The sequence below is a fragment of the Macaca fascicularis genome, chromosome 9 (assembly GCF_037993035.2).
Source record: "Macaca fascicularis isolate 582-1 chromosome 9, T2T-MFA8v1.1".
In the NCBI taxonomy this organism is placed as follows: Eukaryota; Metazoa; Chordata; class Mammalia; order Primates; family Cercopithecidae; genus Macaca; species Macaca fascicularis.
In genome coordinates, this window is record NC_088383.1 from 27,001,630 (window position 1) to 27,020,980 (window position 19,351).

The following is a 19,351-nucleotide window of genomic DNA, read 5'->3' on the forward strand; positions in this document are numbered from 1 at the left end:
GGAAGGAAGGAAGGAAGGAAGGAAGGAAGGATATTGTCTTTGTACTTAAAATTTGTGAACGGAAATATCTAGCCTTGCCGTGACTCATATATTTGATATCCTTTTGAATATCTAATAAATATCTCTAACTTAGCATAACCAAAACTAAAATCTTTATCCCACTGCAAAAATTATGCTTCTCTGCAGTATTCGCCATCTTATTAAATGACAGTATCCTTCCAGTTGTTTAAGCCAAAAGCCTTGGGGACATTCTTGGTTCTTCTCTTTCACACCCCAATTTAATCCATCAGTGAGCCAACCCTTTCCGTTCTACTTCCAAGTATGACCAGAATCTGGCCAGTTCTCACCTCCTCCTCCACAAGCCTAGTGTAAGCCACTATCAGTCTTGCTTGGATTACTACAGAATCTCTTAACAGGCCTTCCTGCTTTCATCCTGGCAGACAGATCCTGTTATGCGTGATTCCTCTGCACAGAACCCTTCAGTGTTTATCTCACTGTAAGTAGAAGTCAAGTCCTTGAGGTGGTCCCAAATTATCTGAACACTAAATTATCTGAACACTCTATCCTCATTCCTCCTTCTCCAATCTCTTGCTATTTCCCCCTCTTGCTTACTCTTTTCAAGCCACAGTGGTCTCCTTGCTGTTCCTTGAACACAATGTGTATACCCTAGTCTTGCGGCCTTTACGTTGCTTGAGCTATCCTCCTGGAAGTACTGCCCTTCCCCACGAGATCTGCATGGCTTACTCACTCTCTTCCTTCAGGTCTCTCTTCATATATCACCTTATCAGAGAGGCCTTTCCAACCACCCTGTATGAAATTGCCTGTACACATACACATGCACACACACACACCACTTTTTCCCCATTACCCAGCTTTACTTTTCTGTGCAGCACCTCTTACCACCTGGTGTTTTCAAGTTGTCCGTGGGTCTCTCCTGCACTAGACTATAAACTCCATGACAGCAAGGACTCCTGCTCACCCATCACTTACACTGGTGGCTGGTGCTTAGCAGGTGCTCAGTGAATGAATGAATGAGTGAGGAGTGAATGAATCTATGCAGTTGCATTTTTAGGGTATACCCCACTTCCCAGACAAACTGCAGAATCTAAAGGTAAACACTGGCAGGGGTTGCTTGCTGGTTCAGAAACTTAGCCCAGCAACCTCATTCAAAACACTGAAACACTGAAAAAGCCGACAGGGTCCGTAGCTCTTGGTGCCACTACCAGAGCTGTTGGTCAGATTTTGAGCGAGCATTTTTTAAAGAAACATCTGAGCAGTTTTAAAATGGAAAATATTGAGTGTCTATTTAGGCAATTTGAGTTTTTCTGTTTGACCAAAGTGTGTTAAAATTAAGGTATTAAAATAAATATTTGTTTTTTGGTTGTGAATTATTGCAATCCAAACTCACCTTTCCAAACTGCACCTTCTGAAGCTTTACTTAGCACGTATCTAAACACCATCACCAGGCTCCACCAGCCCCTCTGCTCCTCAGCTTAGAGGAGTTTTGAAAACTTGCTGAGAATTATCGCAGATACGTTTGGCCATTATCCAGTCATTTCAATTGTGCCTTTCCTAAACGTCCGCGGTTGGCGGAACGTGAGAGGAAGGGGACCCGCCTAACTCGTGGTAGGTGGGGACGCGCTGCTCAATGTGGTGCGGTTGACACTCGGGCCCTGGGTTTCGCTTGCAGGTGCTGGGCGGCGGAGAGCCCCGAGGAGGAGGAGGAAGAGGAGAAGAAGGAGGAGGAGAGAGGGGCAGCAGCCAACCCCTACGACTTCAGGAGGCTCCTGCGCAAAACCTCCCAGCGCCGGCGCCTAGTCCAGCAGTCCTAACCGCGCAAGGAGGCAGACACCGCCGTCGGAAGGCGCTTGAGCCTGCAGGGCAGCAGAGGCCGAGCAGGCACTCGGGCTGGCACCAGCAGGCACTGAAGCTGTGGCCCTGATCTCCGCAGAGGCTGCCTGCTGCGCTCGGCCCTCAAGTGCCCGGGCTGGCCTTCCGTGCCCGGAAAGAAGAGACCTGGGAGCCCTCGGAAAACCTCCCCCGACGCCTTCTGGCCGAACTCCCGCACCCTCCTTTCTCACCAGCCCGCCAGTTGCGGCATCCCTGAATCGATCTCTTTGTTCTTTTTTTTTTTTTTTTTTTAACTCCTGTGGCCTCCACTGCGTCTGGGATCTCGCCAACCTCTCTCTCATTTGGGGTGACTTCACAGATGTTTTTCTTGGAAACGGCTTTTCTTAGCCAACAGAACACATGCTAGCGGTTGAATCTTAAGAGAAAAAAGCCCGGGAGGGGTGGGGAGAATTTCGAAGATGTACTTCATCTCAAACTTGCTCTTTCTCTTCCTTTGGTTACTAAGGTTGCTAAATAAAGGAAGTGCCTTGGAAAACCCGTGGTTTGCGTGACTGATCCCTCATTTTCCCCTCTGGGGCTTCTGCTATAAGGCTGTGCTGGTGACGGTGCCCAAGGAGGGGAGTTGAGGTGCCTTCATCAGCGAACTCCCAGCACCACCCAGCCACTTCAGACAAACACAATCTAAGCTAAAACCCCTTGCCACACAAACGCAGAGGCCTCCAATCTCTAAATCCCCAACACACCACACGTGCTTGCCTGCACGATGCCTTCCCAATTTGTATGGCTGTCTTTGGCCCCATCTATAAAGATGCTGGTGCCGCCACTGGGTGGAACTGTCAGATTTCAGGTTCTCCCAGTCTGCAGATTTGGGGCCATCTTTGCTACTCCCACTCTGTGTGTATTTAAAATGGGGGAGGCTAGTGGGTGGACAGAAGTTTGCATTACTGGGTTGACTGCACCTTATTCTAAAACCTGGTTTAAGCTGTTTTATGAAACTGACATTCCCATCTAAGCAACCTGGAGAGGGTGAGGACAGGTGATGAGGTTGTTGCATGGAATCAGAAGAAGGGTTCTGACCAGGATGGGGCTTTTGTGTGTAGGTGCCCTTGGCTCCTGCACCCACAGGCCGGAGTCAAGACTCTGGGGAAATATTCAAGGAGTGAGTGAGGGCACGTGCAGGGGGCTCAGAAGGTTTGTTGTACCGCTGGTCCACAGGGCATCTCTCCAACTCAAAGAGTTGGCACCAAAAGGTCCCCAGAGACAACTCTTCATTTTACAGTTGCAATGTGGCCAAGGGGAAACCTGCAGCTATGGCAGGGCAGAGTCCAAGTGCACTCCAGGCCTTCTTGTTCCCTGGATTAGCAGCACAGCCTCACTGGGTTTGCGACTGAAAAGTAAGGAGTGACCCTCAGCTGTGTGAATGCACTGAGCAGCCTTATGGCCAGTACCCAGGAAACCAGCACAGCAGGTCACCAGAGAAGGGCTGGGAGGGGCAGGGCTGTCTAAAACCCAAAGTGGCCTAGCCCCCTTCCACCTCTAGCCACCTGTCCACTTGCCTCCAGAAGGCCTGGGTTTGTGGTGAGGGCGGAGCAGGGGCCAGGGGTAAGGAGCAGTAAGCTGAGCTCAGCTTTTCTGTCTGGCTTCCTTCTAGGCTTCCTTCTGGGGTGGCCCCTGCAGACAAGAGCCCTGGCACTCAGCCCCTTCTATTACTTCTATTGGTGTAGGGAGAATTTAGGGAGGGAGGCAACAGACTCCCTCCCTGAATTTTCCCTGCACCAATGTTTTAAGTGAGAATAGAGAAGAGAATGGCAAAGGCTTGGTGAATGCTTGGTTGCAGTGTTTTTGTGTTCTTCTGTGGTTCTTTGTTTCCTCTCCTTTTCTTTCCATCTTCCCTTCTTTCTCTGTCCTTTGACACTTAAGCATGGGAAGGACAGAGGAAAATGTGTGCCAGACACTCTTCTTTGGGTGAGCCTGAGATGCATCCTAGTAAACCACAGACACCTAAGGAAACTGTCCCTACAAGCCGGAGGATTGGGTCTGTCTCCCTCATCTGAGGAAGGGCTTTCCAAATCTTTCCCCCAGCACTGGCCGCCTTCCCTTCCCGTTCACTGGCTGCCTCCTTTGTGAACTAATGACTGTAATTATTACCTCCCAGAGCTCTTTTGTTATCTCCAAGCCCAAGTCCCGGAGAGGGGGAATGGGCTCTTTAGTGAAATGAAAGTCATTACAAAGCAAATTACCGTCTAGGGAGGGACAGCCTTCAGCAAAGACAAATCAGATCCCCGTCTGCATCTGAAGTAGGGTGCGTTTAAATAAAAAATGTAAATACCACCATTAGATCGAAAGTACTCCAGAGCTGTGAGATTTAATGGAGTTTAAACGGTAGCACTTGAAGCCATTGCTTTACCAAAAAGAAAAAAAAAAATCAGTTAAATTCGGGTGTTTTCATCTGTTTCTTCTTTGGGGGTTTTGTGTGTTTTAAACGCTTATTTTTAAGAACCTTTATGTTTTCAATCACTCATCCATAGTAGAAAGTTCTGCAACCCTAGACTGCTGGCTTGAAGCAAAACCTTTGCAGGACTTGATATGGATTTCAACAAAGAACCAGCCTCTGCGAGGCTGGAGAGAGCTGCAGAGCTGCCATGCCTGAAGTGCAGATGGCTGAACCGCAAGTCTTTAGGTTTCCGGAGTTGTTATCGTGGTGACCTGGAGTGTCAGAGCCAAGAGAGCGAAAAGGAGGAGCCAAATTGAGCCCTGAGTTTTCGATCACCCAGGTTCCCACAGCCTGGTCCGGACTTCTCCACCTAGCGCGCTCAGCGCCAGCCTTCGGCAGGACCCTATCAGGGCCCCACTGGTTCCCTGCTCTCATCCTGGTGACTGGACCCAGCTGCCATAGTGTGGATCCCATGACTCCTCAGGGAACCCCTGGACTCAGGCGCGCCAGAAGACAGCGCTTTGTGGAGAGAATTGACCAGGGACAGTTGTGCTCCAGGATAGAGGACTTGGGCCTGTATGCGTCCAACATGTGCCCCAGGATGTCCCTTCTAAGCGAGGGTCGAGAGGTGCTCGCCCAGACGGGATCCCCCGGTCTCTGTTTTGGTAGCAGCTTTGGTAGCTGGTTCAGGAGGTCAGAGAAAGAAAACGGCTTGTGAACACAATGGAAATGACAGGCGCTCTGGCCAGGCGCGGGGAAAGCAGCCGCCTCGGGAAGCCGACCTCAGTCAGCCCTTTCCCTTCTCTCACTCCCTCCCTCTCCCCCAGAGCCCCGGAGATGCGAGGTGCACTTGAAGTTCATCTCCACTGCCAGGAGAATGCAGCGTAAACCGTCAAAGGGCTCCCAATCCTCAGGGCGTCCTCCCTGTCTGTAACAGCTTTTTGTAGAAAGGAAATCATCGAAAAAGATTCTGACTTTCTCGTCCTTTCTTATTAGAAAAAGAGAAAACTCTTACTAATACGCCTCAGAGAGAGCCAATCTCGCGCTCCCGGGCGCTGCCGCGAAGATTCTCTCGGGGCGAGTGGGGACAATGGTTTGAAGTCCCTTGAAATGAGGGCCCTTCAGGCGATGCCTTCTTTCCTACTCAGATTTGGAAAGCCGAGATTGCTTAGTTGGAAACCTTGTTCTCTCCTCCCAGGCACACACAGATTCCCCTTCCACGCCAGCCGCGGGCCCTTCCACGCCTCCGCGGGCCAAGGTCACCAAATACCCTGATTCCATCCCCCACCCGCCATCAATCCTGCCCACTCTGGCCGCTCTGTCTCGTTCCCTTTCAAGAAGTTTCCATTCGTTTTATTTTTTCCCCCAGCCCGAGGTCCTCTAGACTCCAGCGTGGATTTTAATTGCCTCAATCAGCAGTCATTCTTCCCAGCCGTCACTCAGAGGCTGGACGGTGGGTCCCGCGATCTAGCCCTTGGCTGCGCAGGAACAGTGCGCCCCCGGGGACGGCGCGCTTCAGCAGGCAGGCGTCAGGCTCTACTAAGGCGCTGAAATGAGCCCATCAGCGGGTAGGAGCCCTTCCCCCGCCGTCCCCTCCCCAGGCTGGTGAACGGCGCCTGATGCCGGCCCGGGGCGCAAGCTCCCGAGGTCGCAGCGACCTCAGCACCCGCTTGGAGGAGGGCGGCGGGGGAACCCCGCTTCCTTCCCCTCAGCAGGAGCTAGACCTCAAACAACACCCCAATCGATGCACACAGAAAACCCCTCTGGGCCACGCTTCCCCGCCTCGCCGAGGTCTCCCCAGTCTGCCCCTCGCTGACGCTGGCGCGCAGCGGCCGTGGCAGCACCCGGGACAGCGGCCGCCCGCACTTCCCGCCTCTGGCTCGCCAGAGGACGCGCTGGCACACCTCCCACCCCCTCACTCTGACTCCAGCTGGCGTGCACGGTCTGCCTCGCATCCTCACGACTCAGCTCCCTCCCTCTCCCGTGTTTTTTTCCTCCGCCGCCCCCTCATTCATCCCCACTGGACTCCCTTTCCCTCAAATGCTCTGGGGCTCTCCGCGCTTTCCCGAGTCCGGGCTCCGAGGACCCTTAGGTAGTACCCGTCCCTTTTAAGGCTTCCCGGCTTCCAAAGCATTGCCACGTCCCTAAACCCTGTCTCCAGCTCTCATACACACACGCACACTCAGACACGCGCGTTTTCTGTTCCTGAGTGACACCCGCCCTCGCCGCTCGGCCCCGCCGGTGTTCGGGCTGTGCCCTCCTCCCGCCACACGGGCACGCACGCGCGCACAGGGCCAAGCCCAAGGCAGCTCGCCCGCAGCTCGCACTCGCAGGCGACCTGCTCCAGTCTCCAAAGCCGATGGCATCTCCGGGCTCTGGCTTTTGGTCCTTCGGGTCGGAAAATGGCTCCGGGGATTCCGACAATCCCGGCACAGGTAGGAAAGAGAACCGGGACCTGCGGCGGGAGAGTTTTGCGGTGGTCTGGGGTTTGCGGGGCTACGGAGAAGACGAAGGAGGTTTTTCCACCCGCAACAGGAAACTTCTTCGGGCGCGTCTCCCTGCTTTTGGGCTAAGTCCTTGACGGCCTAAGAGCTCAAGACCTCTACAGCCTCTTGTCCCCTGGGAAGACGCCCAGATAGTCTCGGGCCCCTTCCACAGAAGGTTCGAAGAGCCCCGCAAAGACCGCGGTGTCTCGGGGACATGGAAATCCATGGGCCTGGGGCGCTGCTAAGATCCAGGTGTCTGGACCCTGGGGAGGGACAGAGTGACCGTGAAGATAGAAAAAAAAATATGGGAAAGGTGAGAGATTTCTTGGTCTAGAAAGACAGCCTGCGAAAAAATGGATAGCTTCAGTATTTAGGAAAACTCCAAGCTTGGCAGGGAGAGGAGTTTGCCTGAGCCGACTGGCACCTGGAAGGGCAGCGGTGTGGGCTTCTCCTTGGGAAACAGATCAGGTAAATGAGGGCTGGCCCGGGCTGCCAGGCTCCCGCTTGCCTCCCGCACCTGCCGGCCTCACCGAGTCCTGAGTGGCCCCCAGGAGGAATGCAGCCCCTTCCCGGACCCGGGACTGATTGATGTTCACACAGAACGAAATTTCACACGTCCGTCTGCTGTTCTCTTTCCGCCTCGCTGTCCGCCTGCCTGTCCTTCCTTGCAGCGCGAGCCTGGTGCCAAGTGGCTCAGAAGTTCACGGGCGGCATCGGAAACAAACTGTGCGGTGAGTGCCCAGGGACAGGGGCGGGCAAGGTCGCGCGCTGGCGGCCCACGGGGTCCAAGCCGTCTTCTCACCTCCGCATCCGGGTCAGCGGAGTCGGGGTTTCCTGGCTGCGGGTGGGCGGGAGCGAGGGAGCCGGGCCCGGCGGAGGATAGACGAGGCCCGCGCTCGGTGTCCTTACCCAGCCCTGCTCTACGGAGACGCCGAGAAGCCGGCGGAGAGCGGCGGGAGCCAACCCCCGCGGGTCGCCGCCCGGAAGGCCGCCTGCGCCTGCGACCAGAAGCCCTGCAGCTGCCCCAAAGCGGATGTCAACTACGGGTTTCTCCATGCAACAGGTAAAGGCTCTCGCGGAGCCCGGGGGCGCCCCTGCCCCTCTCTCTGCCCCGCCCACCTCGGCCGGTGGGGACCCGGCGCTGAGAACCCGACAGGGGCGTCGAGGTGGCGGCGGAGGCTGGACCTGCCAGAATCTTTAGATGAAAGCGAGAAATGCGGGACCTGCCCGCTGGGTCCAAGCCCCCGAACCTGGCCTCTGAGCTCCAAGAGGGCTCTGACGCCGTGGCGCTCTTCCCCCAGCGCGGCCCTTGGGGTGGCGGGTGGCCGATGGCCCAGGCGCTCGTGCGTGCACTGAATCGATGACGGCTGGCTTCCCTAGGCCGCTGGGGCCTCTGGTGGGACTCGGTTTCCAAATGTGCCCGAGAATGCAGAATTGCATAATTTTTTTAGGTCTTTAGATCACGAGAGTGATTTGTAGCTGCAATCGCACAAGATAACGATTCCATTCACATGAAACCCGCGCGCCAAGTTTTACCCCCGTGCGCTTACACACCGTCTCCCAAATGTATGCCCGCGCACACACATGCAGACACACATACGCACATGCTCTCTCTTTCACACACACACACACACACACACACACACACACACACACACACACACTGACTTTAGAAACAGCGGGCCTTCCTAGCCGACCAGAGATACTAGGGCTCCTGTTCCACTTTGGTTTGCCTGAAGGCATTCAGACAAACACTTCTGACGTGAAATATTTCCGTAAACACGTAAGATGGCTTACTGAGAAACAACCTTTAGGACGAACTCCTGTGAAGCAGATAAACGCAGACACACGCTCTTCAAAAAAAGAAAGTAAACAATATAAGTTATGAATTGAAATGCAGTCATTTGGGGAAGAGGAGAAGTCGTAATTTCTCTCATTCATTCCCTTCACCTTTGAAAAATGTCTCCCTTTTAAAGAAAAATGTTCTGCGTTTCCAAAAGCTTTATTTAACATGAAATCTCTCAATTCAAAGAAATGTTATTGCCTCATCAAGATCTTGCCTTGAATATTTTCACAGTAAAATTAAAATGTGGCATTTTAATTCTATTCTTTAGACCTGCTGCCGGCGTGTGATGGAGAAAGGCCCACTTTGGCGTTTCTGCAAGATGTTATGAACATTTTACTTCAGTATGTGGTGAAAAGTTTCGATAGATCAACCAAAGTGATTGATTTCCATTATCCTAATGAGCTTCTCCAAGAATATAATTGGGAATTGGCAGACCAACCACAAAATTTGGAGGAAATTTTGATGCATTGCCAAACAACTCTAAAATATGCAATTAAAACAGGTATTGTCTCATCGAAAATAATAAAGCTCTTTTTTCTTTTACAATTTTTATTTTATTTTTTTCTATAAAATGTTTTGTTTGATGGAGTTACTGATATTTTCAAAATTGCAAAGTTATTTTCATCACGTAAAAAATAGTCATTATTAGAATGATTCTAATCCAAAACACCTTCCACTGTTATTGCTCATGCTTCTGAAGTTGATAATGTCAGAAACATGATTTAAGTGTAAATCATCAGATTTTACATTGCATGTATTTGGACACGGAGATTAACCGCTGGTGTAGAAGCAAACATTCATCAGCAGAAACCAGCAGAAAGAACTCAAATGGAGAAAGAGAATATGGAAATAAAAGCTCCAAAAATGTATGATCCAAACAAAAGCCCGAATACCAGTGCTGTGCTGGTATTTTCTTTGGCATAAAACTGGTCAGAAACAGGACTCACCACCCTATTAATCATTGAGCAGGAAGGATGTTTTCACATTGTGTCAAAAGGCCAGCCTTTCAGATTTGAATTCAGATTTTCACTTATTTTTAAGGAGATGTGCACAACACACAAGCAGACATGATACAGGCTAGCTTAGCAATTCAGCCATGTTATATATGGATGTGTGTTCCTCCCAGCCACTGTGTATGTGAGATAAAGGAAAAAGGGGGGAGGGGCAAATCAGATATCCTTAGGGGGAAATTTTTTTAAATGTGCTTTTGTGGTCTCTTGGCTTTTCACAGGATTCTTTATATTTCATCCATGTTACAGCTTCGTTTATAACATTTATTTGGGTGCATTCCGAGCTTTCATGTTATCTACACAAAGTCAGCTATTCATCTGCCCAGGTCTTGATTAACCTCGCTTTTTACATTGTCTCTAATCATCCTGATACACGATGGCATGGCATTTCATTAAGGCAATAAAAATAAGTATGAATGAATTTCCAGGGGCGGGGAGAACTTTATGGATCTAAATTGATGTGTAGCCTTTAAGAGATTTGCTAGCAAATAAAAAATGTGAAATATGACATGAACATCACCATAGAAACGTCATCTTTTTAGATTGCAAATTTTTTGCTGATGAATTAGCAGTATTACGCTAATCAATAAGAAACATTCTTAAAATGTTTGCTGTGAGAAGTTTAGTTCTTTTTTTCTTTTTGTTCACATTATTTATACCAACAGAGAAGAAAGGTAGGCATACAAAAAGCCTTGGGACATAGATTTCTATCAAAGTCAGGCTATGGAATAGGAGTTTTGAAGGTGTATTAGACATCATCCTCAGCGTTCATAAGGAACCCACGTGATGTTTATACCAGGCATTAAAAATTTTCCTACCCCTCCTCAGCTTTTCCTGCATTCATAGTGCAATCCTGAGTGATGCTTTTAATTCATTTTTTTGACCCATTCCCCATACCTTATATTTAGATATGTTAATAGTAAATTGCTACCTATTGTTTGTATTGCTACCAAACCAAAAGAACCTTTGGGAATGTTTTGTGTCTTCATCCTTGAAAGCTAGTGGTGCCTGAAATGCAGTCTAAAGAGTTAAGATAATGGGAGCTGCAAGTCAGTGAAAGTAATAGTTCTGTCTATCAGTGTTGCATTTAGGGCCAGGAAAAGATGGGCTAATTCAATACTCAGATTTTGCCATAATGCTTGTGAAACTGTTAGGTATCACTGTAATGTATTTTATTTAAAGTTCAGATAAAAATGTGATGGATTAAGTTGGATTTCTAAGCAAGGCATATCAATTCAATCTCTCAGTAGTTTTCATAACATATTTAGTCTGCTGGCCTTTTCCTTCAAATAGCATTTCAAAACATTAACGGCAGTCATTTTCTCTATTCAGCTGGCAACTTTATAGATCTCTGTGCTATAACTGTCATACTTGTCATCTAGTACTATTTAGGATATTTCAAATTAGTTGCCATCCCTGCTACTACCAGACACTTTAATGCTCCTCCAGAGATGATTTTATAAAATGCATATTATCATCTTGTTTCTACTGAGAGACCTTAACCTGATTTCCACTAGGGCTCCAAGCTTAGAGAGGAGTGAAGGGCAGTGGGAAAATGAAGTCTTCATCGATTGTTAAAATTACCTCTGTAAAAAGAAATGTTGGAACACAGAAAACTGAGCAGAGAATGATAGAATTCCAGAATAATTTTCATTTGCAGAGATCATTAGATTTGATGCTGGTGGTGGTGGTGCTGGCTGGGGAAGAGTAGGACTTAAATGTGGTCCTGAATCTTTTACCAAACCATCAGACAAAGGGAATTAAGCGACAGTAGATGAGGCCGCCCTTGTGTGAATGTTGCCAGGACACAAAGAGCAGTTTGGACCGACTTTTGGCCTCTTCCCAACTGATCTTGAGCAGCAGGGTCAGAGTTGCCTGAGGCTGGTTGTTCCCAGAGTCTGCGTATCCTTCCGGGCTCATTTGCTAGTCTGCAGGGAGCATCCCTGAGTCTAAGCAGCCGTTCTCACATCTCAAGCTCACCATCTTCCTGGCCGCACAGGCTGTGTGTGGCCACCCGATGCCTGACGCAGTGTGCTCTGCTCCCATCACAGGGCCTGGCAGGGTGGCGACAGCAGCAGGAAGCCAAAGGCTGCAGGGACAGCTGACCGATGGGGGCAGGTCTCACAATTCCTTGGAGAGAGCCCTGCCTGGATTTGCTGGGCAGCCCTAGGAAGCAGCCTGTAGGGGCCACAGGACGAGAGCAAATGTCATTAGGGGAATATTTCTGCCAGACATCAAGAGGGCCTGTTGATCTGACCTGTCAAACCATCTCCCTCCCTATTTTCACATCATGATCAGGGAATGAAATTTTTGAGGCAGGAGAGATTCAGGTGAAATGGCAGAGCAAGGTCAAAAAATATAGAGGGAGGAAGGGAAACCTAGCAATGAAAGCATCAAACTTGTTTTCACCATTTACAGAAAGTTATCATCAGGGTGGACTGGCCTTCTGATATCCAGAGGCACAACACACCCATCACAATCTCTCTCCATCTTATGCAGAGGTTTCATTCCCAAGTTTCCCTAGAGTTAAATACTGTCTAATCATAGACACCACATTCATCCAGAAAATGCATATGAATTGGGAGAATAGATTAATGGATACAGTTGATAATTCTTATTAATTTCCTCACTTGAAAAAAAAAGGCTTAGGGAAAGAGAAATGGAGGAATGAAGGAGCATCGGGAGGGAGGAAGCGGCTGTGATTTCAGCTGCGAGCATAATGAAATGGGGAGTCAGTGAGGCAGAGAGGAGTGAAGGGTTGCTCCAGACGTCAGCAGCCACAGCAGCAAAAAGGCCTTCTCACCCTTCGTGGATGGGTAAACTGAGGGGGTCAGCGTCAGAGGTAGAAGGTACCCCATGAGGCCACAAGGACATAAAATAATGCTGGAGAATGCACAGTAGATGCACAAGTCCTGATCCTGCTAAAATGTGCTCCTTCCCAGCTTCTATCTTTTCCCTGTGTCTAACTCTCCGGCCACATGCCTGAGGCTGATAAGAGAGCACTCCAGTGCAGGATAAGCTAGCCATTGGCTTTTGTCCCTGCTCTTCCCCATTGCCTTCCTTTATCTTGTTTCGCCTGTGCAGGAGATGAGAGACGATCACATCCCAGGCTTTAGACAGATGTCCAGGATGTGAAAGATACCTTTTTATCAGATGTTATTTCCATAATGGCCCATCTTCTAAAATTTTTGCTGCTGTGCAAATCACGGACCTATCAATGACAGGCTTTTGTGGAGCAAGAGGAAAAAACCAAATGCTAATGACATATTTGTAATCACATTTTAAATAATAGCCTCAGGAGAATGTGGATGTCAGTCCATTTAGAGAGTTTTAGAGGGATCTAGAAGTCAATTAGATAAGCCTTGCAATGGACTAATCAGTCCATTGAATATATCTTTATGTATCTTGTTGATAAAACAGTGATGTTGACTGTATGTGACCTTATTTTAAAGCACAACTATGAAGGAGCTCTGTTGTTTATAATTAACAAAGAAGAATTGACAAGAATTAGCTCTGTCTGTCCATGCCATCTTTAGACAATCATCACCTTTTGAATTCAGGGCAAATCACTCAGCGAAGTGTCCTATTTTCTCATTTTTGCCCTGTCTTTTGTAATCATTAGCCATTTGTCACTGATATTATTATGAATGTTGGCATGCCTGGTGGATGTCATGGTATGACTGATTCTCAGAACGACTGCAACAGAAAAAGAACTTCTGGCAGCATAAGTGTAAACGAGAAGTAACCTGTCTGAATAGCTGTGGGTTGCAGTAGCATTTTAGCTTGCAGAAATATTGAAAATAGAAAAGAAACTCGTGTGCAAATTGCAAACCACATTTGTTATTTTTTATAGGGTATGATTAAAGGAAGATTTATAGGGTATGTTTTAAGAAATATCAAAATCTAAAGTAGTCTTCGTGGTTAGAGGAAATGCTTTTATGGTGTGTGTGTGTATGTGCATGTGTGTGTGTGTGTGTGTGTGTTCTTGCGCATACACACGTGTGTACATGTTGGATTTCTACTTACAGATTTCCTGTTACTGACAGATCTTTCAAGGTCCTTTAGCTAGAGGAATCATGTGTTTGAGAGGAATTTATTTTCATTGGAGGCAATCCTGATTCTGGTATTCCATTTTATTCAGGGCATCCTAGATACTTCAATCAACTTTCCACTGGATTGGATATGGTTGGATTAGCAGCAGACTGGCTGACATCGACAGCAAATACTAACATGTAAGTAGCCAAATGTGCTTTTATGTAATTTAGGATAATTATTAGTGATATTCCATAGTCTTTACATCTTATGTGAAAATCTGTTTTTATTAAATAGCCGCTAAAATAGTGATACAAACTTCTGAAGTGTGAGTGTTCACTTTAATGTAACAGAAAGTAGTTCTGATATATCTTTCATGTAATCAAACTCAACAAAATTTTTAAAACACCAAAGAGACTTTTTTCTGACATGTTTCATTTATTTTTGTGCATAATGTCAAAGACAAATGGGACCAGATACTATATTTTAAATCATGTTACTCTGCAATATTTTTTTTTATTCAATACAATAAATATCTCTTGTGCGTTATGTTAGTAATTGGAGCTCTTGACTGTAGAGAAAAAAATAAACCTTTTGGAAGGCCTTTTTGAAATAATTTTCTCTCTGGTTAATGTTATAATCATGACACTTGTAAATGTATGTTTGAAAAAGGAAATAGTTATGTAGCTATTGTAATGGTTGTAAATTATGTATTTGAGTTACAGAGGTAAAATGTGGCCATTACTACATTTCAGGTTCACCTATGAAATTGCTCCAGTATTTGTGCTTTTGGAATATGTCACACTAAAGAAAATGAGAGAAATCATTGGCTGGCCAGGGGGCTCCGGCGATGGGATATTTTCTCCCGGTACGTGATATTTCAACTTTCTTTGTGTCTTTTCTTCTAATATGCAATGCCTTGTTGTAAACCTAGGGAAGATTAAGTATCTAGCCTGTGTCTCTGCTTAGGTTAAATAGACTGTGTGTTGATCAAAAGAATGAATGTGATTAAGTGCACATGACCATTGAACATGCCTCCAAGCTAAGTAACCCATGCTTGAACAGCAGTTATTTGTGTGCAAAGCGAGCATAATCAGAGATGGTACTTACCCAGTGCTTCTACTGTGATCCTACAAGCAGGATGTACGGATAATGTGGAACAAAGGAATCAAGATTCCTAATAAGGAAATTCACTCTCTGACGCTCTTCCCAGAATTAGTGAAAGGAAATGGGTAGCCTCATTTAATAAAGCATTTGCTGTTCAAGGGTGCATAGCAAGGTAGATCTACTCCATAGAGCATATGGACCACTCTGTCTTTGAAATAACAAGCAGCAAAGTGGATTTACACTAATTTCAAGGAGGACAGAGCAGGCCTTGGGAGAGAATATCTTAGAGCAAAAAAAGAGGGTGATGATTTCTTCAAGAGCTTTCTCATCCCTTCTCTTCTTTATCATGCCATTCAGTCTTTTCCATCCTGCCTTTTATCACCAGCCATTGCATTCTAAGCTCCATTATTTACACCTCTTCCAGCCAAGAGAATCAACCTGAAACAAAAAGCTGTGTCCTTGGTTTACGGTTCTGTGTGAGACCTTGGTTTGATGAAGAAAAGAAATAGAAGTTAGGAAGGCAATGGAAAGAAAGTCACTGACCCGTGGAAAAGAAACCCGATGTGCAGACCATCAGCCAATCAGTGGCAGGAGCGGGATTGATTAGTCCGCTGAGAAAGGACCCACCTGAGAGAGAGGCCAGAGCAACACCTGTCGTTGTGTCAGACAGAGCAAAGGCCAAGTGGTTGTGATCTCTCTTCAGCAAATCTACAGAGACACGCAGATGATGAGGCGGGGGTGGGGGAGAAAAGAAAAAGTGGAAAGAAAAAATAAGTAAGCAAGAGTGACCCCAAGACCAGGGCTTAAGTATGTTTGCCTGCAAGCTCTGATCAGCTATTTTATTTCATGTGTTTAAATATATAGCACAATTTTTCAGGTGCTGAAGGAAAAGGTGTTAGTTAAATGGGAGAGAAAATTCGCCTTTTAAAAAGTCATTGAACACCAGCTGTGATGAATTTTAAGCTAGCCTTTATTTTGTAGGGCACTTAGTACTTAGTTTTCCTCTGGAAAACTATGCCTCTTGAGGGAAGAGCTTTGTCATCATTGCCTGATGCTTTGAAAACATTTTTCATGAGGAATGAGGTGGGGTACAGAGATCCACGTCATTTCCACCTTTCTTCTTCCTACCCTTGTGTGGTGGGTATAGGATTGATCTGTCCCTGAGATGAACCAAGAACGTGCTGGGCTCTATTTTTTTCTTTTATTTGCATTTATTTTATGCTGAATTTATTCCTGTGCCATAAGTTTTAATGGTCCCCAGGAGGAGGGAGAGAACAACTGTACCTGTTGACCCTGAAAATTTGACTAATTTGACTAAGAGCTGGGCCTAATTTACCTGGCTGGTCTGAAAAACCTACATGCCCCAGAAAACATACACCCAGAGAAAGAATTCTCTTCGGCAGTTCTGCTAGGCTCAGAGCTTACCCTCCACCCTCACTGATGATGGGGGATTTTCACGTGGAGACGACTTCAGCTTGAGCATGGGAATTATAGGCTTCCTTGGAGCCTAAAGACCCATTTACTCTTACCCCAAGACGCAAGCCATAGATGTCACACTACAGGGCAATGCAGACATTGCAAAGTTGGGAAGAGACAGCAGAAAAGGTCATTGCAACCTGTTTCTGCTCTGCTTTCTACAAGACATCACAGAGGAGAAATGGCTCATCACCACCTTACTGGCCATGGATGCTATTCCCGGGAGCATCCAGCCTCGCTCCTGCAGTAAACGGTCTTACAATTTAAGGGGTGGGGATAGAGAAAGCCACACATCTTATGTGTCTGGGATCTAAAAGTCTCATTCCCTGGGACTCAATGTGAAGAGTTAGGTCTGTGACTTAAAACATACTGCCTCATACCTCCATCGATAATGCCCAAAGGCTTCATGCTTCGTGGAAAGTCCTTTAGGACTCCTAGAAGAAATCTCGTTTGCGATATCACCTACACTGGGAACCAGAGAAACATGCAGCACTCCTTACTGCTCAGCAGGTCACAAAGCACAAACACTAAGGAGTGGCTAGGAAAGAAAGCTTGGCTTAGTCACAGACCTTTTCCTAGCTAACAGGGTTTTCATAATGTTTCACCTCTTGCTTTTATTCATGTGTTTTATTTTTTATTTTTTTGACACAGAGAATCACTCTGTTGCCCAGGCTGGAGGGCAGTGGCACGATCTCAGCTCACTGCAACCTCCACCTCCCGGGTTCAAGCAATTCTTGTGCCTTAGCCTCTAGAGTAGTTGGGATTACAGGTATGCACCACCACGCCCAGCCAATTTTTGTATGTTTAGTAGAGATGGGGTTTCACCATGTTGGCCAGGCTGGTCTTGAATTCCTGACCTCAGGTGATCTGCCCACCTCAGTCACCCAAAGTAGCACTTGCTTTTACATCCTTTCCTAGAGGATTCATAGGAAATAAGAGCAGGTAGGGCTCACGCATTTGTCCTCATGCCTCTAAAACGGTCTTCTCTGCCCAGAGGCCCAGAAGCCACTTTCTCTCACTCAGGGCTGCTGAGCCTTTAGCCAGAGGACAGCTGAGCTGCAGAGTGACATGTGGGAGGGCAGGGCTGGAAGCCTCAGAAGAAATGCATGTGAAGAGCACTTTCTTTGGATACGTCTTCCCCTTTCTCTTCTCCCCTCCTTCCTTCTCCAGCCTCTTTAAGAACAACTAAATTCTCAAACAAGGTCATTTTGCTCTCCCCAAGGGACATTTGGCAATATCTATAGATACTTTTGATTGTCTGGGGGAGGGGGTGCTACAGGCATCTGGTGGGTAGAAACCAGGAATGCTGCTCAACGCTTTATAATGCCCACGTCAGCCCTCACCACAATTACGTTGCCCAAAATGTCAGTAAGTGCCAAAACCATGAGCTAGGATGGAATTTCCTTTCGAAGCAGACCCCACTTCCAGCATCCTACAGTCTGCCTTTTAGGCCGGGTGTCTGCTCAGAGCAGGCGTGACCTGGATTCTGCTTCTCCTGCGTCTCTGGAGTCCAGAAAGGAAGGAATCGCCCTTATTTTGGCTGAGGACAGAGGCATGGATCTGGGTGATGAGTGCTATGTGCCAGGCGGCCTGCTTGAGTCAGAGCTCAGGGCTCAAGAGGCAAAGGTCATACCCCTGCCTGGGCCATTCAGCTTGACATGGAGCCCTCCTGCTCCTCAGCCACCAGGAAGGAGAGTAACTCACAACACTCTCGTGACAGCAGGGCTTGGGGTGTTCCCCTTGGGCAGGAAGGAGAGGCAGTACCTTCACTCTGCCCCATGGCCTCACGTCTTCCATGCCAGCATATTAATTTGCATTCATAACAATCTGTCTTTCCTGAATTGCAAACATCCTAAACTTCCCAACAGCCCTGGGTTTTCTTTGCTTGTCAAGTGAGACTCTACTTTATAAGACACAAATCTTATGGCGTGGAATCCCTGACAACCTTTGGATGACACAGAAAAAGTAACACAATATGGACTGAAAATTCTCTTAGTTGTAAGTTTTTCTATAATTATGAAATGAGTTTTGTTAGTTAATACAATTCTATTTCAATGATGTCTTTGAGAGGAAAGAACTAGTTTAGAGGGAATGAACAGATGAGTATGATAAGATAGAATTGGAGATATATCCTTTATGACAGGGGTCCCCAACCCCTTGATGGTGGATCGGTACAGGTCTGTGGACTATTAGGAACCGGGCCACAGAGCAGGAGGTAAGCAAGGGGCGAGCCAGCATTACCACCTGAGCTCCGCCTTCTGTCACATTAGCGGCCGCATGAGATTCTCATAGGAGTATGAACCCTATTGTGAACTGCGCATGCGAGGGATCTAGGTTGCATGCTCCTTACGAGAACCTAATTAATGCCCAATGCTCTGAGGTGGAACAGTTTCATCCCAAAACGATTCTCCACCCCACCCCCACCCGCCCCCGACCCTCCATAGGTGGAAAAATTGTCTTCCACGAAAGGCGTCACTGCTGCCAAAAAGGTTGGGGACTACTGCTCACTAAAAATTGTTGATGAGGCCAGGCGTGGTAGCTGTCACTTGTAATCCCAGCACTTTGGGAGGCCGAGGCGAGTGGATCATTTGAGGTCAGGAGTTTGAGACCAGCCTGGCCAACGTGGTGAAAACCCGTCTCTACTAAAAATACACAAAAAATTAGCCGGGCGTGATGGCGCATGCCTGTGGTCCCAGCCTCTTGGGAGCCTGAGGCAGGAGAATCTCTTGAACCCAGGAGATGGAGGTGGCAGTAAGTGGAGATCGTGCCACTGCACTCCAGCCTGGGCGACAGAGTGAGACCCTGTCTCAAGAAGAAAAAAAAAATTTTAACAGTTTACACCAGTAACAACTGATTTATCTTAATCCAAGTGCAAGGCACTGAATGAGTTGAAATGAAAAAAAAAGGTTTCTCCATTCGGATATAAGCAGGATTTTACAGAACTCATGCAGAATGACCACATTCACAAGCTGGGATGGAGGCAAACCTTTTGCTTTTGAATTAAAAACCCTCTTCAAAGGGCTTACAACAAGAGTAGAATCCACCGCAGTTCCAGTTAGTGACTGAGAGGGGGTGTGGCGGTGGCACCTGTCCTGTCCCAATGTACCCT

The 19,351-nt window shown here is 47.5% G+C and overlaps 2 protein-coding genes across 6 annotated transcripts in view; both read left to right on the forward strand.

Moving 5' to 3' along the window:
- MYO3A (myosin IIIA) overlaps positions 1 to 2,386 on the forward strand; it is a 272,505-nt gene extending 270,119 nt beyond the window's left edge. For all 4 annotated transcript variants that reach the window (XM_065520424.1, XM_045399709.2, XM_065520426.1 and 1 more), the window contains one exon: positions 1,691 to 2,386. In XM_065520424.1, coding sequence (XP_065376496.1) covers positions 1,691 to 1,832 — 142 coding nt within the window. In that variant the 3' untranslated portion in view covers positions 1,833 to 2,386. The remainder of the gene's footprint in view (positions 1 to 1,690) is intronic.
- A 4,222-nt stretch (positions 2,387 to 6,608) lies between these two features.
- The window catches only part of GAD2 (glutamate decarboxylase 2), an 88,668-nt gene continuing 75,925 nt past the window's right edge, over positions 6,609 to 19,351 (forward strand). For both annotated transcript variants that reach the window (XM_005564810.4, XM_074001255.1), the window contains exons 1-6: positions 6,609 to 6,720; positions 7,443 to 7,502; positions 7,685 to 7,834; positions 8,886 to 9,119; positions 13,769 to 13,859; positions 14,415 to 14,527. In XM_005564810.4, the coding sequence (XP_005564867.3) occupies positions 6,645 to 6,720; positions 7,443 to 7,502; positions 7,685 to 7,834; positions 8,886 to 9,119; positions 13,769 to 13,859; positions 14,415 to 14,527 (724 nt within the window). In that variant the 5' untranslated portion in view covers positions 6,609 to 6,644. The remainder of the gene's footprint in view (positions 6,721 to 7,442; positions 7,503 to 7,684; positions 7,835 to 8,885; positions 9,120 to 13,768; positions 13,860 to 14,414; positions 14,528 to 19,351) is intronic.